The following is a 25031-nucleotide window of genomic DNA, read 5'->3' on the forward strand; positions in this document are numbered from 1 at the left end:
ACTATCCCAGACCAGCAACCAGCCCTGCATAAATGAGAAACTTTGGAGTAGCTAGATGTGTGTTACAATGCAGGGAGCATGACAACTTAGCCTTTAAGTGGGTGTCAGACATCAGAGAGATGGAAAAGTATTATCATGAGGAAAGACTAATTTTGAAACTGGATAGTCCCTGAAGGATAAAGCAATATGTAGGCTTAAAAAAAATTATTAACTATGTCAGATAATACCATGAGGTGAAGCCTACTGAACTTGCTTCTTACACTGTACCAGAAAGAGGAGGCCCAGTGGAATGGATCAGTGAGCTAAGCTCTCGAAACTTATCAAAGAGAGCTAAAGGAATGACCAGTATAATCATAATAAAGAATTTTGTGAGAGATTTCACTCTTGTGTTTCTGCAAAGCCATACACTGGATTCATAAATTCAAATATTGAGGTAAAAAAGCCCTTACAAACAAAAGAAAACACAAACCAAAAGGACCCCTGAACATCTTTACATAACCAGCAGGAGCGGCAAAGTTGTGAAGTATTTCTCAAAGTGCTGCTTAAGTGTGGACTAGTTATGATATTTGAATTTTAAAACCCTCTGTCTTCTTAGGAAGAGAAGATAGCAAACTTAATTGCAGTTTTTGAAAGGGATTTTCTCAGAATGACTCCTTTAGCAGTTTATTTGGTGTATTTCTGGCAGGCAGGAATTAATGACCTTCAGGGGAAGCTAGCATAGTTTTCAAACTAGATTTCTGAAGAAATAAGGCTCTTTAAATGTTTGAGGATAAGGGTATACTGGGCTATGGTATTTCCAAAAGGCTTGTGAAAAATCTGAAGCTGAAGGTTCTCAGACTGGCTTTTTACAGGCCAAAAGGGAAACTTCTTAAACTTTAAACACAAGAGGACAAAACATACATCCAATTTAGCATCATAGTGTGGACTCACTAAGATGGGTGACCAGACCTGAGGTTTTTATTTAATTTTTCTTACCTTCCAGACACTTGCTTGGTTAGAATGGTGATTTTGAGGATCATAAGTGGATCCTACCACATTAATATCACGATTTGTATATTACCTGTTTATGGTTCAATGAGCATATAGAATATTTTGCGGTACTGTTTGTACTTAGCAGTAAGCCAGTCCAAAGTAGTCAGAAAAGCCTTAAAACTTTGCCTAAGTTACTTGTATTGCTCTAATAGAAAGGAATTGGTTATATGCATAGTGTCTTTATGGAAGTAATTTGGCTCAATCTCATAGGCATAAATATTTCCTAGTAGTTTTAAGACTAATTTTAAATCTCTTTTGAAGTTTTCTGAATACAGGAAAAATCAGGTAAGAATGGACTTTTGCCTTTTGCCTGAAGGCTCATAAATCTAAAGAGCTTTTTGCATCTCTTTGATGTCATGAAACATGATCACACTCAAAAGGCTACTGCTCTGCCTAAGTGGATACTAGCATAAAAGAGTACTTTCTGAAAAAAAATGGGGAGTGTTAAAATCAGGATGAAATGGTAAATATAAGCTCTGTGAAAAAGAGGTGAAAAAATTTCTCAAGACAAGTCATACCTGTAGGAATAACTGATGAAGTCAGCTGCTGGTATGCTGACATTATCAGAAGTGACCAGCTGGATGTATTGCACTGAGCTCTAAATACAACAAGTAGCTGAAATCCGGGAATCCCAACTCCATCTCTGTGGGAAGAAATTTGGTACCAACTCACTTCACCTTTACTTGAAACTTAGTTGCGTATAGTGATGTCATATGCTTCATTTAACACACACCTGTCAGGGTTTGTGACCTGAGCACATTTTGCACTTTAGGAATGCCAGTAAACTCTGCTGTAGTCTTATGATGCATAATTTTAGTGAGTTGGTTGCCATGCTACCACCCTATCTCTTTTGGGAAAAGTTCAGCTTTGTCTTGTCATTTTTGTCGATATGGTTTTGACAAATGTTGATGGGAAAAGTGTGGTAAGTTGTTCATGAACCTAGTAATGTGAATATTTGTTAATGGATGACTTTACTACTTTTTTTTTTTTTAACCCACTTTTAGGTTTATATATTTAGCTATTAATATGTCAGATCTGTTAAAAGAACTTAGTTTACAGCATAGTTATCCTAAACTGTGCAGGATTAAGAGACTTGAAATCCTCAGTCATCTTATTTTGAGCTCAGTGCATCTGAAGGAAAGGAAAATATTGGTGAGCTTTGGGCAAACTTTTTTTCTTGCATTTTAAACACCAGTAGGTTTGCCTTCAGTCATCAGCTGCCTTTGTCCAAATTTCGGCAGCTTCACTCACCTCAAGTTAGATGAGGAAGCTGACACATACAGTAAATATATTTTAGGTGCTTGAACACACTCAAACTGATTCTGAATGGGACAGAGTCCTATCTAGAGGTTAAAACTTTTTTTCACTGGGATTACAGTCTTAAACTGGAGTAACCTTTCATTGCGAACAGTCCTCTTGAATGTAGCCTTTAGTTTATAGTTTCATCACAGAGCAGAAAGTAGATGAACCTAGGAAAAAGAAGTACAGAGAAGGAAGCTTCAGGGCCTGTGGGTGGAGAAGAGAGAAGCTGCCTGAGTGTTGATCAGAGCTGTGCACTGCAGAAAAGTGGTTTAAAGTGGTTACAAACTTGACACTTTTGCATGGTTTTGTTTTAAGTGTCTGTTGTCTTGTGGACGGGCCAGCAATGTGATACGAAATAGGTGACTATGAAACCCTAGTACCTCAAACACACAGAACACTTGTTGCTTTCTTTAATGATGATCACATTGGTTTTGTCCTCTGGGATTTTCCAGTATGTCTCAAAGTCTGATGTTCCTTGAAAGTGGTCACAGATTTTGTGAAGCCCTTCTTGTCGCATCAGTCTGTCTATTTGTGGATCAGTAATATCTATTTGGTTACCTCAGAAAGCTAATGATTGGTTTAAACTCTTGATAAAATAGTTTCCTACAGCACTTTCTGATCTTGTTTCTGAGTCCAGATGTCACTGCAGCTGGAGCTGAGTTGTTTAGTGCGTGGGGAGAGGCCCTGGCTTGGACAAGGCAGGGCAATACAGGCCTGTGCAGATGGTTGATGGCAGAACAAAATGTCTGCTTGCTTGCTGGGCTCCTGGCAGAGGCTGTGGACCAAGCTGCTTTGTAAGAGAAGCTTATGTCCTTTGTGCCATAATAACTCACCTTCAAGACTTGTACAATTTTTCCTTGTTACTACCAAAACAAGAGGAAAATTATGCAGAACCTGTGTGTGAACACTGCTGATTTGTATTACTACGAATCTGACTTCAGACTACTGAAATCCTAATTTGTTTGCTATAATTTCAGTAAGAAATAAATTTAGGGTCTTAAAGGAAAGAAACCACCAATGGATGAAATGGTTTCTACAGGTGTCAATCACAGTAGGCAGCAGAAATCCCTTAGATTAAGTGCCATAAATCACAGAATCACAGAATAATTTGAGTTGAAAAAGACCTTTAAATGTTATCTTGTCTAACCTCCCTGCAATGAGCAGGAACAATCCCGGTGTTTAGATCCAATGCAGAATCTAGGCCAGTTTTTATTTCAGATAGGTAAGTACATCTGCTTCCCAGGAGATTAGGCTTCAGAATTAAATCAGATTTCTCTTTGAAAACTAAGCAAAAGTCATGACCTTTGATGAGTTTACTGTTTATAGCACATAAGCTGTAAAAACTGAAACTTGTCATTGCAACACTGTTTGACATAGGCTGAAGATGGTATGCTAAAAAATTTGGTTTTGCCCTTTGTCCCTTAGTTCTTCAGTCTTGTACGTCTCTTCGTAAACCAGGCTGTCTGAGATATTTGCTCTGAAACAATAGCACTTCACTGAAGTTATTTAACTCCCGTTTGTTCAGTAATGACTTGTAAAAGGATACTGTTCTGTATTTATGTTTTGCCTCATTAGAATTCATTCATATTCCTTGTGAAACAGCTGGTAAGTTTCTCTAGCCTGTCAAGTAGGTGGGAGGATCTGTCTCTTACAGCAAGTTTGACCCTTCAGAGCACAAAACCTCAGTCAATTTCAGTTTGATTTCCAGGTTACTTTCTCAGTTACAGTTACTTTTCATTGTACTAACATTCCATTATAATAATATTGCAAACAGCTTCCCTTCTTTCTTTCCCCCACCCCTGCAATGTTATGTGATGGCTTAAAGCGGTGGATCACACCCAAACTGAAGTATGCAAAAGCATATGATGTTTTCAATATCTTTTAACCTGCCTTTATAGGCAGGTTAAAAGGCATGACAACTGAAACATATGGGGATGGTTTTTATCACAACAGCTTCTTGATATGCAGATCTGTCTGGTATTCATTGTACTAATTAGATTAAACAAAGGCTTTCCTGAGATAATCACTTTGCAAGCCCTTTCCTATATTACAGGGCCCAGTTTTAGTGTGTTGCTAAAGGTCAAATGCTACCAGCTAATGCTCAATATCTGAATGCATACTGTTCAAGCAGATGTATAAATTAAATTGAATGACACAAGATTTATAATTGCTGGAGCTTTGACTCTTGAGGTATGAGTGTGCTTAAGTGTTTTAATATTAATTAAGAAAATTGTTTTTTCTTTGTAGGTTAGTGAAGCAAGTATTAAATGTAAATGTAATCATAGGAAAAGCTTGGAAAGGAGTCTAAGGCATGCTAGGTCCTGTGCATCTGGGCAATAGTAATTTTGCCACTACAGGAACACTTCAAAAAACATGTTGCAGCTTCTAATCTGGTCAGTGCAGAATGTTCTGGTAACCCTAAATAGATAAGTAATCTATAGTCTTTTCATGCTTTGGTGAGAATCTCTTCATGTAGACTTCTGTTTAGAGCTTTTCCTTTCTCCAGTCCAACTACAGAAGCTTATCATGATGAACTTCCAACACTGGCAAAGTTGTCTAACCTTTGTTTAATGTGTTATGGGTTTGAATTACTGTCTTTGCCTGGTAACAAAACACAGTCTGTTAGCAATAAATAGTGATTTGATTTGGGTAAGGAAGTTATTCCTCATAAGCAGCTACAATGATATGATGTGTCAGTGAAGTTACTACAACCAAAGAGCAGCAAGGTCTTCTCAGAGGGATTTACATAAGTATCTGAATCTTACCTTTGAGAGTATGTGCTGCTACTGAAATATGCCTCTGCAGTTCAAGTTTTTAGTCTGTTTTTCTCTGTCAAGTTTTTCTCTGTCGCACTTGTGTGTGACAGAGAATAGCTTTTAAAGTTATTCCTAGTCTCAGTGATATAAAGGGATAAACCAAGTGTCGATGATAAAGTATTATTCAAAAGTTGATGTGTCCAATAAAAGGTAGACATCTTAATAATTTTGTATGCAGCTTGTTTAAGCTGGAAACTAACACAAAACTTCAACTGAATTAAAGTTTAAATAGGCTGGAACTTCAGCATTGGTGTATAAATGAGTTTTAGCTTGATAAGTGTTTCCTGAATTTAAAGTTTGAGATATTAAAAGATTGGAAGTTTGAGGTGAGTTGCTTTAAACTATAGTGCTTCAGAGTTCATGCTATTCAGTTATTTCAATGACTGATGCAATAACTGAGAACTGAAACACTGATCAAAACAAATAAAATATTTAATTGGAGGAGATAAATACTATTAGATGATCTTTGTAGCTTTAAAATGTGCTTCCTTTTATGCTACAAAATTTCAGTCATAATAGTTTCATTATGTATCTCCACTGATGTTACAAAAGTGCACTCTTGGAACTTGCTGTAACAGGAACTGATTGAATGTTGCAAGATTTTACATCAAAACTTCATTAAGGATATTTCTTAAAGAAACTTTCTTTGCTGATTCTTAAAGAAAAATCTGTGTTAGACTAAGTCTGTCCTGTACCCTTATGACAAGAAGCTATTGTTGAAGCTCTGTTGGAATGGCCAGTAAAAATGGACTACTGAAGCAGATCCTAGTTTGATTTTGTGTAAAAATTGATAATGTTTAATCAAATTTTCATAATCTGGAGCAATACTGCACTTGTTCAGTATTCAGAATTTGAAGTCTTCACGCTGTCCCTTTCAATTTTCCACAGTTCTTTGCTAACAGGGATGTACCAAATAATTTGTATTACTACTAGAGCTGATCTGTAGAACTGCACTGTTTTTGTAGTTAATGAATGCTTATTGAATTTGCCTGTGAACCGTAGGGGTCTGTTGGTATGTTAGGATGGAATTTAGAGCATAGGAGGACCCCCTTCAGTATAAACTTATTAATGATTAATATGGATTATTATTTATTAGTAAAAATTGATATAGATGCAGAGTTTGAACTGGAGTGCAAAGCACACTGAGTTATGATTAAGTGGAGTTACTGCTCTTCAGTTTAGTTGCATATGAAAGCAAGTTTGGCCCACTCTATGCATATATATGGAGAAAGTCCTAAAATTTTGATGACAAGTGAACAGTGACTACAGCTATAGCTTTTTCTATCCTTTTCTATTGGATTTGGGTGTATTTGGGCATCAAGAACAGGGCTTCTGCTAGAGGCTTGAACAGAGCTTTTCTTAATTAAAATTGAATCAAGTTTGATGTAATTGGTTGTGGGGCCTTCTGCTTGGTCTATTTTTGCTTAATTAGCAGCTGCAGCATCTTCACCATAGCTATACAAACTCATTTGCCTGATCTGCTTCTTGTTATGCTGTCATAGCTTATGATCAGATGCCAGCTGATAAATCCTCCTAGGCTACCAGCTGGACAGCAACATCCAGCTTTTGGGCATTGGATAACAATGTGGCATGTCTTTAACGAAAACTCTCATACATGGTTTGCATGAAATTCTTCACTTGCAGGATCACTTGTTCTCTAACAGAATTCATTAGTCTTAATCAAAACTATATCCTAGCATGCAGGTTAACACTATCATCATGGACTCTTCAACTGTTCCAACATTTTCTTGCAAGTAACAGAGAAAACAATGAAGATTTAAAATTATTTTAAAATTCAGATCTTTTTTTGATGTTATAGAATGTTGGGAGTTTTATGCATGTGAATATTGATTGCTTTATGCTTTTTGTCGCTCTCTGGAAAACAGCCATGGATAGTGGTTTTCTCAGAACCTCCTGTGACAGGAAGAGAAGAGCAGTTGCTGTAGAAGTTGTAGTTCTGCCAGAGATGGGTCTGTCACTTGTGGTCAGGTGGCATCAGTTCAGGGGTTTACAGTGTCAGTGGTTGCTCTTAGGGCAAACCAGGTACTGTGCTTTAAATGGTAGATAGATTTAGTATAGCTGCAGCTTATTATTTCCAGAGCAGAAATCTGAGTCTTTCCTGGAACCAAGACTGTAAACTTCTGGTAATTGGGTGCTTATACCTTTACTTCAACATAGACTCAGCAGTTCAGCCAAACAGTCCTCTAACCTGGCAATTAAGTAGCTGGAGATCTTTTATTTGCTGATGCTTTGCCTTTATATTTTTGCCTTTGCTAGGCATATGACACCTGAGGGTCTTGTTGACCTGCAAGTGTCGAAGTTGTTGTTCATCTGAGCCTGGCAGTCATGTTTTGTGGGGGAATGTGTTGTTACACATGCTCATTGCGCTTCATTATGCCAATAAAGCTGATTTATGTCATCAGAAGTCTGGTTTTGGCACACAGCAAATCCTCACACAGGCATGAGGAGTTTGTGTGTGCATTGCACTGCTGTGTAGCTACATCTTGTGCAAGCTATGTCTGCTGAGTGGGGATTAGATATAGAATGCCTGTGCAAGTTCAGATCCTGTGGCTAGATGCTAATTTCTCAACTACAATAAGTACATTGATCATCAGACAGAAGAACTGCTCTCAGCCTGCTCATCCCTTCTGCAGAAAGGGGGTGTTGTGCAATTTTTCCCTCTCTTCAAAGAATTACATGGAGATACTGTGCAAGGCTTAAGTTGTGATGAAGTGGGCTGGAGCAGGGCTAAAACTGTATGGACATAAAAATTTATTAAGAGCTAGGTCTGCCTGAAGATATAATCCTACTTAGAACACAAAAGTACTTCGTGTGTGGGCTAGCTTAGTGTTGAAGTTTTTATTGAGGTTTGCACAAACCAATTAATGGGAACACAAAAAATCTTGCTCTTCCCAAACTCTGAGGTGAGGGCGTCATTGGAAAATGGGAATTTTTAACTTGAGCATGTTCTTTCCCCATGTGACATCACTTGTGGATGCTACAAGCTTCATTTCCCTGGAAACAGATTTAATTTTAGGTATTTTTAAAGGTTGCTGCTTGATGATGAACCATATGGACATTTGAAGGAAAATGCCAGTGTTAAAGGCAACAGTTGTCACAAAGTTAGTGATTTAAGGAAATCCAATAATGCAAGGTTGCTTTGGGGTGGGAAATACCCATTTTCTTCCTTGTCGCTCTTGTCCGCAGAATGCAAACTAAAAATATTATAGGAAATGAAAAAAGAAATTTGTTCTGTAACCTTAGTGCCAAGAGTAGGGACTGTCTTACAATGCATTTCAGTATAGCTGTTATGTAACTGAATGTGTATCTGTTCTCTCCCTAGACTGTACATGCCTTTTGGCTTTGGGGAACAGAGCTCACCATGGGACAACCTCAAAGATACCTCTCCAGACGGGCTCTCTTGCTTGGCTGATGTGTCTGCTCTCCTGACTGTCTTCATACCCAAAGGATTTATTTTCCTTTTGGAACTACTTTGAGTTGAAATTTTGTTCCTTGCTGGAAACTGTCTACGCTAGAGACTGCATGCATCATGGGTGACATGGCAAACAACTCGGTTGCATATAGCAGCGTAAAAAACGCTGTAAAAGAATCTAATCATGGAGATTTTGGAGTTACTCTTGCAGAGCTCCGTTCTCTTATGGAACTTCGAGCTGCAGATGCACTGCATAAAATACAGGAATGCTATGGTGATGTACATGGCATCTGTGCAAAGTTGAAAACTTCACCAAATGAAGGTAAGTAAATTCCAACACTTACTGAGGAAACTCCATTTAGGAAAAGGCTTAGTAAGCAAACTGCTTTCTTTAATAGAACAAAGTTTGTAAAAGCATTTTAGCTACCATAACAAAATATTGCTTCTTGTTCCTTTAAGACAGAAGTATTCCATGGTAATAAGTGAGCAAGAGTTTTTTTTTCAGTTGGTCAAGCTGCATGTGAGATGCTGTATTAATGAAGTTCCACTTGGAACAAAGTTCATTGATGTAGACATCCACATGTGAAACAGCAATGCCACATAGCAGTGTTCAACTCACTGTGAAAGCACCAGTTTTCTGAATAGTTCATATGACCTATAGTTCCTAATTCAGATCATGCTGTTGTAGAGCCTAGGGTTTTAATATTCTAATGCAGGGCTTATTAATGCTTCTGTGTGGCTACCTAGTTCTTGGATTTGCTAATGCAGCAATTTTTAAAACTGATTATGTGTTTGTGGTCTATTGGATTCTTAATAGCAGGATCTAGTTTTTAAATCTGCAGTATTTCCATAGTATCAGAATTCTGCAGATTTCATTTGAACTGTCCAAAATAACTATCAATATAACTTGAAGCATTGATGTTTACTCTTAGTGGAAGGTTTGCAAAGTGATTACACAGTCTTACTCCCTAGAAATAAGCATCTCTGATGGAGTCTTTACCATGTTTGACTTAGTGGCATTCTGTAAAATGTGGCTACACCATGCTTTTACTATCTAGAGTTATTACTCTGAGATAGACTGTACAAATGTGAAGAAATAAGTAAATAAATTTTTTAAGTCTCCCTTCTTGAGAACTTTCTAGAAGGCTTTCTTCCCACATCAATAAAAACTATTAAGTGTATTTGTGAAAGATGGAAGTCATACTGCATAAGGTACTGTAGTATCTGCATACTGTAGTACTTGCAGTAAACTGTACTTAAATTAAAATATGTCAAAACATTAACTGAAACTTACTGTGAATTCCTGTTGTTGAGAGTAATTGAAAATTACCGAAATCAAGATTTTGGCAAATTGTAGTGTCTCTGCATTTAAAGACTCACATAGATTTTAACCAATGTGGTGTCATGTTAGTAGCAGCAAAATACCTGCTGTCTTAATCCTGGAGAGTCGTTGCTTTCTGTTCTTCAAAAATGCTATGGAAAGATTTACCTTCTTGGACCAAGAGCAGACTACTAATGCCGTAAGGTACCTCTGGGTACATCTGCATTTAGCATGTTTTGGCTTGATCCACTTTTGAAGCCAGATTTCAGACTCCTGAAATCATCAGTAGATGAATTGGGTTCCTCATACCAAACTGAAACTGTTCAGCCAGCTGGCATGGCTGAACTACGCGTGAATGGGAGTAGACCAATTTCAGGATGAAGAAGTTTGTAAAACACGAGGAGTACAAACTTCTGTTCCTTGGCAGTGTTAAAGTACAGTGCCTGTGTGTGAAGCACTGTAGTGTATAAGCAGTGTAGCACACCTCAGGAGCAACAGGCTCTCATCACCCTCTTGACCTGCTGCATAGTATTGGAAGGCAGTTTCCTTTCTCTGTGAAAAGGGATATGGTTTTCTACAACTGGGAATTGAACTAAGAGTTGAATTCTGTTGCACAGTGATCTGCAAGGCTAAAGGTCCATTATTACTGCAAGCTAGGTGGAAATACAATTTTACATAGCCACGAGGCACTAAGCACCAAATAAATACCTTGTGTACTGCAGTATTCACTTTGTCTCTTAATGTAACAAACCTGCAGGTTATTAAACATGTCACATGTCAGCGAATTAAAACTCAAGGGTTGGATGCCCTTTCCTGCAGATTGATTGTGCTGTACTGAGGGCTGTATCAAGGCCTTTCACTTTCAAAAGGATTTGACATTTAGATGCACACTGCAATCAGTGTACAGTCACTGACTTAATAAAAGGGTGCCATCCTTTTTAAAGTGTGAGAAAAGCTCATAAACACACCAAAGACTCAACAGCTGAACATGTTAACAGGCTCAGAAAAGGTTGAGTTAGAACAACGTCCAACAGAGGTGTCGTTTTGACTCTAAACCACAACCTGAAATTTTAGAGAATCAGCCACCCTGACAGGTAACCTGCTATAAACTTTCTGGAGGCAGTACTGGAGAGCTCTTGTAAAGGTAGAACTAGGTCTCTGCTTTTGTCAAATTCTAACCGTAGGTGTAGAAAGGGAGACAATACTAACAGAAAAAAGTCTAGGGAAGATCTTGCAGAAAACTGTTACATGTTACACTAATACTGGCTCTCTAAAACCTCCTGTGTATACCTGCAAAGCCCTAGGACACTTTTTCCTAATCAGATGCTTTCTCTATGACATGACACTCTTACCACTATGTAATTGCCAGGGGCTTCACAGGAAAAGTACAGGTAGTTCTGACATGGTACACGGTGGATGAGTTCAGCTTGTTCTGTTTCTTGCTGTGAAGTTGTTGACAATGTAAGACAACATCTATTTTCAGGCAAAATTTGGATCAAACTTATCTGATTTGAAATGAGAAATTTGAACAATCCTTTACCAGTATTACTTAAAAAGAGGGCACTGAGCAGACTTTACTGCTTACATATATGCAAATGTGCAAAATGAATGTTTGACTTATCTTTAGTAGCAAAAGTCTGTCTAATATTCTGGACAGATATAGATATTTCTAATAAAATTTGAATATGAAGCATTAACTAGTCCCTTGGCTAATATTTTTTCAAACTTAACCCCATATAACATAAATTGCCCTTGTTAGGACACACAATTAAGAATACAATGGCAGTAGTTTTGATTTCAGGACTGTAGGTTGTGAACTGTGAAATTACCAGCTGTCTGGTAAATGTAGCAAGTTCAGTAATGATGCATGGTGTATTATAGGGTATGCTAAAAATACAAATGCTTTTTATCTTTGCTAGGCTCTTTTACTAATCTTCACTAAGTGATTCTGATAGTAGCTTGACTTTATATAGCCTCATTTGGAAGCACTTTTCATTTTTCAAGACCTTTGTTGTATACTTCTGATGTTCTGCACTGTGGTACCCTGGAAAGGGTGGAAGAGGGTGATGTTGCTAATATTACGTAAATAAATTTCCAAACTCTGCCCATGTTAAAGGAATAGAGAAGTAGTATCTTTTGCAAAATAGCAATATGGCCCAGCGTTTTGGAATGCCCACACTGTCCTGAGTTTCTGTAGATCCTGTAATGTATAGCTTGATTTTGAAAATAGTCTTGCAGTGCTCTTTGAGTTGAGAGTGAAAGTAAGCACCTTAAAGCTTGTGCTGCAAGAAATGTAAGGTTATGGCTAATGAGTACAATTTCTCCTTTCTATTAAACCTTCAAAGACATGAATTCAGAGTGAATTGAAGACTGTTAGAATAAATATATCATATACACAGAGTATGTGTATATGATATTAATTAATTTCTCTTTTGAAGAGATCTGCATATAGTTTGCTTTTCAGTTAAGTGGTTCCATAGCAGTTGTTAGCATTCAGAATTGAGCTTTGCAGTTCAGTAACCTTTTCAAAGTGTCTTGAAATATGTGATGATTCTCGGAAATGTCTGTTAGAGATGTTAAAAACCCCCCTTATTGTGAAAGCCAGCTGCAGTGGCTACTGTTCTTATTTATTACCTAGCATGTTTGCAATGCATTTATCACTAAGCAGCTGGGTTAGCTACTAAAAAAATTCCTACTAAGAAAATAATTGTCTTTGAGCTGATGCTAATCATAACCTTGGGGTCAATATGATTGAAGTACCCAGACCTTTGCTCTGAAGTTTGGCAATTTTGTTTTGAGAAATGAGCTTAATTCTGAATGGTGGGTTAGTCAGCTTGAAATTTTTAGAGGAGTAACCAGGAGATGTGCTCACAAAAGACCTTGAGTGCATGACCTTGCACTGAAAATACTTGGTATTCCTTTAAGATCTTGGCAAGCTCGTGAACCATGCTGTAGCTTTCATGTAGGCCCCTCACTCTTGTCTGCTAGTGTCCCTTAAGGATGGTACCAGAATTGAGACAGAGGAGGACTCAAATATGCCATGTAAGAAAGAAGATAGGTACAAAACTGAGGTGACAGACCTGGCGTAGTGCTAAACGTGGGCTCTCTGTGTGAGAGGAGATAGAAAGTGAAGCTTCAGAAGAACAAATAACTACCACCATTCCAGGTGGAAGCAGCATCATGAAAGTGGTTGCATCTTTCCACATGGTGCCTGCAGACAGCCTCAACCATTTTAAATAGTATTTTATATAATAATTATTATGGAAATATAATAATAATAATAATAATAGTTACCTTTTTAATTATAATAAACATCTCATTATAAATGTTACATTACTTTTAGGATCCTAGGATGTTGTGTCTGAATACAGAATCCCTACACTGGGAACCAGAGCTGCCTTCACGGGCTGTGGTCTTGCTAAAGCTTTATGGTGCTACTCAGTCTCAATAGTAGTAACTCTACTAATGAGCTTGTCTTGCAAACTTGTTTACTTTGAACAAAGGTATGTCTGTTATTATTACTCTATTCCTATGTCATATTAAGTGACATATTAAACAGGTAGACCATCAGCTTTATTTTGGCAAGGTGAGAATTGTAAAATATAGCTGGCTTTCTATAGTGACTCTGATTTAAAGGTATTACTTCCATAATTATGTTTGAGATGTGGCTTTTTTGGTTTTGTTACTGAAATGTGGAGTGGGACTTGATTCCATGAGTGGGAAACTTCAGTCACTTCTAATGTGAGGGTGAAATGTGTGCAAGTATCACTAACTTTGTCTTATTGTTAAATAGGTTTAAGTGGAAATCCAGCAGATATAGAAAGGAGAGAAGCAGTTTTTGGGAAGAACTTTATACCTCCTAAAAAGCCAAAAACATTTCTTCAGTTAGTATGGGAAGCGCTACAGGACGTTACACTAATTATATTAGAAATTGCAGCCGTAGTATCCTTGGGCCTTTCTTTTTACCAGCCTCCAGGAGGAAATGAATCATGTAAGTAAACTTCTTGAAAAGTAGGTATCTACTATTATTATACTACTGACTTTTCTGGTTCAACATGCTTGTACTGTAAATCTGATGGGAGACAGTAAGTCAGTGGAAAAGCAGCTTATTGTTCCTTATTGAGAGCACATTGCTAAAACTCTAGCTTGCCTTAAAAGGGCAACATGAGATTTCCTTGGTCATGATCTGGTATTATTCTGACCAAAGGTAAATTGCAAGCAGCAGGAGCAAGAAACTGTTTGAAATCCAGTCTCTGTGCAAGTGGGGCTTTTTTAAATTTTGCCTCAAATTTTTAAGCAGTTTATGATTTGCAGTCATGGGCTTTCTTTAAGGAGTCAGCAAGTCTAAAATTTTCTTTAATTTGTGATACGACACCGGTAACTTTATAATTTAAGAAATGAGGCTATATTTATACTTCTAAACAGAAAATAAAGGGATTGTGACTTCATTTAACTGAATTTTTGCTGTGATATCTGGTTTGTTTAGACAAATGTAAAGTTGGATATGTTGACAAAGCAGAATGTTGTTTACCAGTCTGGCATTCTTATGCCATCATTTAACAAAATAAGGCCAGGAAACTTTCTCTATATAGACTTCTCTTGTGTTCAGATAAGTAACGTGGTTTAACTTCCTCAAGCTGCTCTAGCTTTCGGGTTCTTTATCTTCTTTGTGTGTTACCCTTATGGAAATAAAGGTGAAATTGCAAAGAAAACTAGCATGGAAAATATTTACCAGCTGTAAGTTTTTTGTTTGCCAAAAGTTTCATTGTTGAAATATCTTTGTGAACTTTCTTAAATCTAAAACCTGTTTTCTGCAGTATGTGGATCAGTAAATGTTGGTGAAGAAGAGGAGGAATCTGAAGCAGGTTGGATTGAAGGAGCAGCAATCCTCCTATCTGTAGTTTGTGTGGTATTAGTAACAGCTTTCAATGACTGGAGTAAAGAGAAACAATTTCGGGGATTGCAGAGCCGTATTGAACAAGAGCAGAAATTCACAGTCATCAGAGGTGGCCAAGTCATCCAAATACCAGTAGCTGACATAATTGTTGGAGATATTGCACAAGTGAAATATGGTAAACATATTTTTAAAGTTGAACTTTCTTTTATTTTTAAAAAAGGAACTGCAGTCAACAAACCCAGTGATCTCTCGTAGGTGACCTTTTACCGGCTGATGGTGTACTCATTCAAGGAAATGACCTCAAAATTGACGAAAGCTCGCTGACTGGGGAATCTGATCATGTTAAGAAGTCTCTGGACAGAGATCCTATGCTGCTGTCAGGTGTGTAGCATTTGACAATTTTTGAATAAAGTAGGTTGTTTCTGCAGTAAGGTGGTTATTTAGAATTTTGTGGTTAAAACTAGCAAATTGGTTTTTTATCCAGGTTGTCTCCCTGAACTATCCCAAACCAGTCCACAAGGTACAGAACTCTGTTGGAATGATCAGACCTATAAAACTGACAAACATTTTGTGTAGCTGCTTATGGGTTTACTTTCCAGATATCTTTAGCAGCTAAAGCTTTAGGGGAGGACGGTACATATACACAGCTCAGAGTTTTGTTAAAGTCATGTTTGAAAGCTAATTTCCTCAAAGTACTTGTGTGCCCTGCCATATAACTGCTCATGTCTCAGTGGAAATCCTGATTCAATCTTTCAGGTACACATGTGATGGAAGGCTCTGGAAGAATGGTGGTTACTGCTGTAGGTGTGAACTCTCAGACTGGAATCATCTTTACTTTACTTGGGGCTGGAGGAGATGAAGAGGAGAAGGAGAAGGAAAAAGAAAAGAAGGAAAAGAAAAGTAGGCATAATAATCTTAAAGGCCTTGGTGGGGGAGTGGGGATGGTGGTGAACTTTTCAATATTACTGGATAAAAACATGTCATCCAAAGCCAGAAAGCTTTTAAAAATCTCATACCTTCTGTAGGTTTCACAGGAAAAACAACTTGGGTCCAGTGACCTGAGAATGCACCACTGCTACTAAATATTGTCACATGGAATTTAGTTAAACTTCAGATCCCATTGATCAGTCAGAGTTTGGGAAGTTTGCAATTGCTAACCAGCCATACATAACATGTATAAATAGTTAAACTCTCATCTTGTGTAACTTCAAGGTGCATTGATGTCTAATAGCAAATACTTGTTTATGGAAAACAAGTTATTATGAAGTTCAGCCTCATAAGTATCTAGTCATACTTATAGGTGATCTTTTTATCAGAGGGATACAAGACAATAATGGAAAATTCACATAGAAATGTGTTTAAGATTCTCAGAGACTTTCAAACTCAATAGGCAATTGCTAAAATGTGTGCTCTGTGCAGGAATTGAGATTGAAGGTTTTTTGTCTTGTCATAACCCACAAATACTTTACAATTCTGACCCTTCTTGAAACTTGAAAAAAAACTTGTGAGTTCCTTTACAAGTTAGAAAAATTATTACAAGAAGAATTGCAAGTTCTAAGTTAGTTTCAAGCTCAAGCATGACAGCAAAAAGTAAAAGCTGACCTGCAACACTTGCAGTCATTAGTGTGAAGCAGTTGCCATCCTGCGCCTTTCCTTACAGAGGAAGGAGAAGGAAACAAATAACAGTACCAGCTGCTACAGGAGATACAGAGTGGATTATAGCTTTTATCAATATTCTGTCAGTGTTTATTATTCTAAAAGCAGAAGTCTCTTGACAAACAGTGTTTTGGTGTATCCTGGGACCCAAACACTAGTGGGGTTTTTTTCTCTCCCAAGATAGATAGGTTCCTCCTTCCCTTAAGTTAGGTGCCTAATAAGATTCTCCTTGATAAAACTCAGGTTAAACTAAATTAACTTCTCTGTGAATGTTAAGGAGATTAAAGGGACTATATTTAGCTGGCTGTGTATGGCACAGTTCAGAGTGAAAGCAAATGTATGTACAAGCAGTTGCAAGTAATTCAAATATAGAACTTCGCTCCTGAAAGAGGAAGAGAGGAACTAGGGGAGAAGAAGTACAAAGTCAGGAAACAATGATGAGTTCTTAAGAAGTCTGGGGTGGCATCTTCCAGAGAAAGTGAACATGCCTTTTTTTTTCCCCTCTTAAGCTGTTGTGAGAACGCTGGGAGAAATCTTATGTGTAGAAATCAGAGTGTGTCTACAATAATGGTGTAATGGAGATATTAAATGTCATGCCAGACAGGCTGGTTGATAATTTGATTTTCTTCTACTTGAGTACTCTTGTAAATTTTGGTCTACATAACCCAAGGCCAAAGACTTGGTGAATTACCAGTAATTCTGAAAATGTTTGGGGTTTGTTCTAAATGGCTTAATTTTGTGCTTTCATTTCAGTTTATCACAAACAGTAATTATAACCTTGCTTTCTCTACTTAGAAATAAAGCTTGTCACTTTCTAAGCTCCCCCAAAACAACACATGATGTGTTAGTCTTCCAATCTTTAATATTTCACTTGTTAAACTCTTTCATCATTTCACTGTCCTTCTTTATGATCTCTTGTTGAGCCCCATTTCTGAACAGAGGTAGGAGTGATATTTTATTATGAGCTTGAGCTATTCTCACCATCATGTATGGTACAATGCCTGCAGATTTATGGATATGTTTGTGTAAATAGTAATCCAGTGCTGTACCTCCACTAAGCTTTGCTGTGGATTTATGAATATTTTATACCACAGTAGCTTCTGCAATATTGTACAAAAGCACTGATTCTCAAAGTGAGACCCTGCAGTTTATTTACAGATGTAGTCAGATTCTGGTGGCAAGTATTGGAAGAATACAGCAAGATGAAGGCCACCAGAATCACTGAATTGTCATAAATATCTTTCCTAGAAAAACACATCAGGATGTCTTTTGTGAAGACAATCCTGACATCTTCCTCACAAGCCATAAGTGGCAGTATCAGTAATTTGTGCAAACTTAACCATGGTAGATGAACGCTGCAGCAGTCTTGTATGTGAAAAGTAAAGTCCAAAAAGTGCCATGAGCTGTTTCTGTGAACTGACTTACATGTTTTACTTTTTTTTTTTTAATGCAGTTTCCTTTTTTAGCAGAGTAATGTAGTTATTATATAAAAACATAAATAAAATAATGAATTCTGCACAGCCAGCCTAAAACACAACTTGTTTCCCTCTCTGACAGGTAAAAAGCAAGATGGAGCTGTTGAAAACCGTAACAAAGGTAAATGCAGGTTCTCTGATTCTTTCTTGCAAGTCTGTTTTCTAAGAGTGTAGGTAAATACAGACTTCCTATAAAAATGCATATTGAATACTTATATCCAAAGTGCTTATGGTAAGGATGGCATAAGTGAATCTGCCCAAAACAAATGTTTCGCTGAACCTGGTATTCTATCAGCTGTACACAATACACTTATTTAAACATTCATGTGTAGTATGGCCTCTCTGGATACAAGATAATTCTCAGTGCTATTATATTTAGTGGAGCTGGGCATTAAGCTTTTTAGGTATCCTTGATTTGAGAGACTCACCAATGACTAAACTTTTTTTTCATCTTCTAGCTAAAGCTCAGGATGGTGCAGCCATGGAAATGCAGCCACTGAAGAGTGAAGATGGTGGAGATGGAGATGAGAAAGACAAGAAGAAAGCAAACTTGCCAAAGAAGGAAAAGTCAGTTCTCCAAGGCAAACTCACAAAGCTTGCAGTTCAGATTGGCAAAGCAGGTACAATGTCTCGGTACTCTCCTTATGTTGATGTCATGTTAAAAAAAGTTGGAACATGCATAGTTTGTGAGGAGATAAAATAATCAAACCACTCAAGGCTGGCTACTAAGTGCAAGATTCTAATGCATGTAGGTATGCTGCTGTGCCTGAGTATGCTGATGGCCTCTCAGGCTCTGTCATGTGGATGGCTTTTATTTTTCCTTAATTTAAATAGAGTCAGGCTTTCAAGTGCCAGCTTCTAGGAGGGAAAATTCCAGCTTCATAACATTGGACAACTGTTATGAAAGATCTTTTTAGGTTAGATACAGCATTTAGCAATGTACCAAGAGAACTGTAAGTTGAGTGAAGCCTGGAAAATGTGCTACAGTCAACGAGATTCTCTAGTACTTTCAGGGGCTTAGAATTTTCCACTTAACATATGCCTTGTTGATACATATGCCTTACTGACTTCCTACTTATCTATCAGCTTATATTCAGGTGCCTTGTCAAAATCTTTGGTAGATTTTCTGCTTGAAAGTAGGCTAAAACAACAGTGACGTTCAGTATAAAATTTAGGCTATGTTATCTAATCTATAGTGGTTTCATTCAAATATTTCAGGATATTCCATGTAAATTGTTGTAAGGTTTAGGCTCGAAGGAATTTCAAGACTTCTAGCCCAGCTCATGGCTCAAGAAGGGCTGACTTTATCATCTGGGTCATTAGACACTTACAGCTTGAAATGGAGCAATGAAACTTTTAGCTGTAGCACTCTGCAGTTGTGTATGGTGATATTTATTTTTTAGTGAGATAAACAAATTCCATTATATGTGTACTGTAAACTACTGTCCTCATCAAAGATTTTTTTTTCATATCTTCCAAGAGGTGTTTTGTTCCTTTATGTACCTTTTGACCCATTGTAGTTCCCCACACAGCCTTAATACTCATCTACTTCATGCATGGATTTGCCTATCCTCCTGCTTTGAGACTGCACTGAAGCACTCTACTGAATCAGTCAGCATAAAATTGGTGAAGGCCTCCTGAATTTTTTCACTTCTTGTTCTGCTTAGTCAGTTGACTTTACATATTGGTCTGTCCTGTTACTAATTAGCTCCATGCTTTTCAATTAAATTGGAGAAAAAAAGATTTCTAGGTACTTGTAGGTGAAATGCATGAGGAAATACTTGCATTGGAAGCGGGAACACCTCTGAGAACTGCCTCCATGTTTTGACTTGCCTGTTTGAAACCTTAGTTCTAATCCAGCTTGTATAAAGGCAGAAGTATTTGCATGTATCTACAGTCTGTATTGCCAAATATTTGAGATAATTTCTTAAAACTGTTTATTCTCTTTTTAACAAGGTTTGTTGATGTCTGCAATCACAGTCATTATCCTTGTGTTATATTTTGTAATTGATACCTTCTGGGTTCAGAAGAGACCTTGGCTTGCTGAATGTACCCCAATTTATATTCAATATTTTGTGAAGTTCTTCATTATTGGAGTTACAGTCTTGGTGGTGGCAGTACCAGAAGGTCTTCCACTTGCAGTCACTATATCTCTGGCCTACTCTGTTAAGGTAAGTAGGTAAAGGGCAAATAGATTTTTTTAAGGTAGGTGGGCATATTCATCAGCTGTTAAATATGTATATATGCATATGTTAGACTGGGAAGAAGCTTTTCTTGTTTTCTGAACTGCATAAGAATTCTCCTGCAATACTTTTCTTCATCTCTGAATGAATACACACTGACAAGACCAATAAGCATTGCCAACCTGTTGTCACCAGCTAAAGATAAATGGATTCAGTATGTAGCATTGTAGCATTTGCTTATAATAAACAGATGTCTTATAGTTTTCTGTAAATGTGAACTTCTACCTAGCTGATGTGTTAAACAATTGCTATGAAAGCTTCTAGATTGATTTTTTTTTTTGAAGACTAAATAGTGTAAAGCATTTTGTTTTCTGCTTACTTACTTAGGTGTTTTTTAACCTAAGCTCTTTGTGTTCTTAATTTTCTTACTGCATCAGCATGCTGAGACTGATTATTTATCTAAAATCGAATTGTAAAGATGATGGGTACTTAGGCTATGTTCTAAATTCATAACTTGCAGCACTTAGTAGTAGTGGCCTTATTGTATAATTTGAAATTCATCTGCTTAGAGGTGAAAACACTTAAAGGCTGTTAAGGAAAGAATTTAAAGTGATTTTTAATCTATGAAATTCATGTAGCCCTCACTATTTTAGTTGAAACATTAGGTTCCCACTTTGATTATAAGTCTGAATTCAGGATCTTTGAAATATATATTATCTGATCTTCAGATAGATCAATAAACTGCATTAGACGTTTCTTCTAAGCAGAAACATTTTTTAATCATTTTATCTGGTAAAGTTTAAATTTTACCTCTTCTCAATTTCTAAATATTGTTATAAACTGTTTTCTCCCAACAATCTGAATAGTATCAATAGTCTGTGTGACATGCAGGTACAGGAGATTAAGATTGTATTTATGTACCTTGTTCAAAATGAAGTTTACTGTGACATAACGGACTTGAGGGCATCTATACAGAAAGAGGCGGCTACAAGTTCTTCCTCTGAAATATGCCAGATGACTTAATGACTGAGTGTTTTCTGAAAGTGCTGTGTAAGGCTGGATCCCATAAATGAGAATTTCTGAAGTCAAGTAATGGTCATGGATTGCTGTTAACTGCTTTTATTTCCTTAGAAAATGATGAAAGATAATAACTTGGTGAGACATCTGGATGCATGTGAAACTATGGGCAATGCCACAGCCATTTGCTCAGATAAAACGGGAACATTGACTATGAACAGAATGACAGTGGTCCAAGCCTACATCAATGAAAAACATTATAAAAAAATTCCAGAACCAGAAGCTATTCCAGAGAAAACTATGGCTTATCTTGTGACAGGAATTTCTGTTAATTGTGCTTATACTTCCAAAATACTGGTAAGTGGATTTCTTAATTCCAATCAAGATAACTGAGTAATTTCCTCAAAAGATCCAAATTGTCTGATGGCCACAGGCAGTTTCGGTGTAAATGTGTGGCACAATGCGGGGTTATTTTGTACCTGCTGTAAACTGCTCAACCATTCATTTGAAACTTAATGGAAAAAATAGCTTATTTCAGTTAGAACTGATAATTCAAAGATAACATCTTAAGATAATTTCCTTTCAAGTTCACAGTAGTTTGTTTTTATAAGTGGGGCTGTTTACGCCACTTGAAGAGTGTCTTGCCTGGATTTGAGCACTACTTGAAAATAAATATTAAACAATTAATATATAAGAGTAGTACATTACATAAAATATAATGAAAAAATATAACTACAGGTAAGGATTTTGATGGATTTTTATTCCAGATACTGCTATATAAGTTCATAAGCTTTACAAGTGTAACATATTTGCCAAAATCTTATTTGAAACTTGAAAAATGTTTTGAAATGAAAGACTAATTGACTGTTACACATTTTACAGAGTGGATTGTTTTAACATTTTATATGCATTATTTTCTAAAACTCTAAACATAGCTTCCTTACTGTAGTTATTCCAACATGTTGTATACTTTACATTCTTCAGGCAGTAAAAATAATAAGTAAAATTTAGTAAATGCATTTCAAGATTTTGCAGAAGCCACCCCTATGGATGCTTTGCACACAAATAGCAGTGAAAACTCAGTTCAAAAGCTACTTATCAACCAATAAAAATGGCATGTCTGCAGGAGTTTCCTCAATAGCAGTACTTGAGGCAGCACATAAAGTTTGACAGCACTGATTTCTCTAAAACAAGATGGAAATTCTATAATGAGTTACAGCACATGAGGAGCTTCACAGTGTTTCCTAAAGCTCTTTCTATACCAAGAACAAGGTAGCTATTTGTAAGCTGACCTAGTTCCTTATTACTACCATTTTAACTGAATTACATCCACTGTGGTAGAGTTAGGCTGCTTTGCAGAATCACAGAGGGCTGAAAGGGACGTCTTGAGAGAACCTCTGATCCACTCCTGATCAAAGTGAAGTCAGCTAGAGCACATTGCTCAGGACACTCACTCAGGGTTTAACAATCTCAAAGGATGGAGATTTTGCAACCTTTTGGGCAGCCTGATCAAGTGTTTTATCACCCTTAGAGTAAAAGGTGTTTCCTTATCTTGAAATGGAGTTTAAAAATCTTCAGTTTGTATCCATTGCCTGTTCTTTCACTGGGCATCACTAGGAAGGTCTGGCTAGGCAGTCCTTAGCATTGTTCCAGCCATGTGCCTTATTCAGGCATTCAATACACACCAAAAATTTCTCTCCCTGAGTGTTGTCTTCTCCTGACTGAACACCCTTTCAGCTCATCCTCATATATGTATTATCTGTATTATCTTTGTGCCATGGATGCACTTACTCCTGGATGTTGATACCTCTCATACTGGGGCACCCAGAACTAGATGTCTTAAACTGCACATTAAAGTGAATGTTTTCAAAGTGTGAGTATTCAGTATAGCCAAAGCCAAAATCTTGCAGCTCTGAACAGTGAAAATGGACCACTGACATATGATTAATGTAGTTCAGCTCTAGCCCCCTGAGACATGTCAGATGAAGTAAGTGCTTCTCCATATTTTGCTTCAAAAAATACTGTGGTGTTATGCATATACAAACTCAAATATTTTGAGATAAATACTTCTTTACTTATAGGACTAGCATGTGCAGAACCCACATTGCTGAGATAAGAAACTTTTTCTGGTATTAAAGGATTGGAAACTTGTTTCTGAACTCTTTCCAGTTAAATAGGCCATGGCCTGGAAAACAGAACTTGTAGTGAGACTTAAGAAGCTTAAAGACTTAGTTTGTTCAGAGGAAGGCTAACAGGTGATGTGGTCATAGTCTAAGTCATTGAAGAATTATTACAGGAGAGAATACTTTAATGTAGCAGAAATAATTCCATTTAGCTTGCTGAAGTCAGTATATGTGAACTTATCTGTACTTTTAAAATCCAAAACAATTGTTCAGGGTCTACACTCAATTGATCAGATAAATATTTAAAGTAATGGAAAATGTCCTTTAGAAAGGTCATGCTGGGATTGATACAAACTTAATGGGTGATTTCTGAAGAATTGAAAGATCCTAAATAGGTACAGAAGTTACTTTTAAAAAGCAGCATATGACTTTAGATTATGACTCATAGGAATTTATTAAGTAATTACTGAAAAAGAAAACCTCCCCATCACAGAACTAAGCTTGTCCTTCCTTGTGTTCTAAGTGCTGTGCTTCAGTGGTTTATAAGTTAACCTAATCAGTGATGGTTCTTGTTCTTCTTGCAGCCTCCTGAAAAGGAAGGTGGCCTACCACGTCATGTTGGAAATAAAACTGAATGTGCCTTGCTGGGATTGCTCTTGGATTTAAAACGTGATTATCAGGATGTAAGAAATGAGATACCAGAAGAGGATTTGTACAAAGTGTACACTTTCAATTCTGTTAGAAAATCGATGAGTACCGTGTTGAAAAACTCTGATGGCAGTTTCCGGATATTCAGTAAAGGTGCCTCTGAGATAGTTCTTAAAAAGTAAGAACAACTATTACTGTGATTCAGCACTTAACTTTTCCTTTGTGTTGTGATAGGTGGAGAGACTGACATGCTAAACAAACAACATAGTCCGTGGAATACTTGTCTCTCCAGTCACAGATAAGGGCAGCAGTCCTGTACCCTTGTGACTACAGCTTCACAGCCTGTGTCCTTCTGTTCTCCTGTTGTTTGACTTTCTGCAGTAACATGGGCCACTAGTACTTTCATTACTTTACTTCAAACACCCCAGCCCTACCCTTCAAAACAAAAGAAAAGAGAAAGAGATGGTGGTCATGCTTTAGTTAAACTATTTTACTTTTAGGTGTGGTAGATCAAAATGCTCACCTGCCTTATAGTAAAGTCCCAATAGTTGGTATGCCTAAATTCCAGGAAGAGCTTGCCTTTGAAAAGTGATTACTTTTAGCATATTACTGCTTAGACTGTACAACTTGCTGTTGATTGTTGTAACAGGAGGTTGAACTTGAATGTTTGAGCAACTTGAGGGGTTTTAATGTGACAAAGCAATTGCTTCCTTATCCATCTGCCCACCTAGAAAGGATTTATTAGGATGAGATTAGACTTAGTGAGCGATTAGGTACCACTGGGACAAACCTTTATAGGTGTGAAGTCAGCTGTGGTAACTCCTAACTAGGTGAGGAGAGATGTCACACGTGTATGTATCATGTTCTCTAGGAACAGCAATTGGTAGCCAGGCCTGTTTTGGTTCTGATGTCAAAGTGTTTCTAGTCTGAGTAGCACATAGACTATATTCATCAGATAAATTTACTTTTTTGCTTGTTAATAGCTCCCCAAATCATTACCTAGGAAGGTACTAATATACTAAAGAAAAAATATGAGCTCTTCCTTCTCAGCTTTTTGCTGAGAACAAAATGTTAATCTTTAAAGTACTCTTGTTCTTGATATGAAACTTAAAATCTTTTTTTTTGTGT

The 25031-nt window shown here is 37.1% G+C and overlaps 1 protein-coding gene across 7 annotated transcripts in view; it reads left to right on the forward strand.

Annotated features, from left to right (window-relative positions):
• The window catches only part of ATP2B1 (ATPase plasma membrane Ca2+ transporting 1), a 60220-nt gene that overhangs the window by 17602 nt on the left and 17587 nt on the right, over positions 1 to 25031 (forward strand). For all 7 annotated transcript variants that reach the window (XM_074539636.1, XM_074539639.1, XM_074539640.1 and 4 more), the window contains exons 2-11: positions 8494 to 8905; positions 13698 to 13895; positions 14722 to 14976; positions 15057 to 15182; positions 15558 to 15701; positions 18015 to 18053; positions 18391 to 18552; positions 19889 to 20103; positions 21247 to 21489; positions 23840 to 24081. In XM_074539636.1, coding sequence (XP_074395737.1) covers positions 8701 to 8905; positions 13698 to 13895; positions 14722 to 14976; positions 15057 to 15182; positions 15558 to 15701; positions 18015 to 18053; positions 18391 to 18552; positions 19889 to 20103; positions 21247 to 21489; positions 23840 to 24081 — 1829 coding nt within the window. In that variant the 5' untranslated portion in view covers positions 8494 to 8700. The remainder of the gene's footprint in view (positions 1 to 8493; positions 8906 to 13697; positions 13896 to 14721; positions 14977 to 15056; positions 15183 to 15557; positions 15702 to 18014; positions 18054 to 18390; positions 18553 to 19888; positions 20104 to 21246; positions 21490 to 23839; positions 24082 to 25031) is intronic.

The sequence above is a fragment of the Zonotrichia albicollis genome, chromosome 4, assembly GCF_047830755.1.
Source record: "Zonotrichia albicollis isolate bZonAlb1 chromosome 4, bZonAlb1.hap1, whole genome shotgun sequence".
Taxonomy (NCBI): domain Eukaryota; kingdom Metazoa; phylum Chordata; class Aves; order Passeriformes; family Passerellidae; genus Zonotrichia; species Zonotrichia albicollis.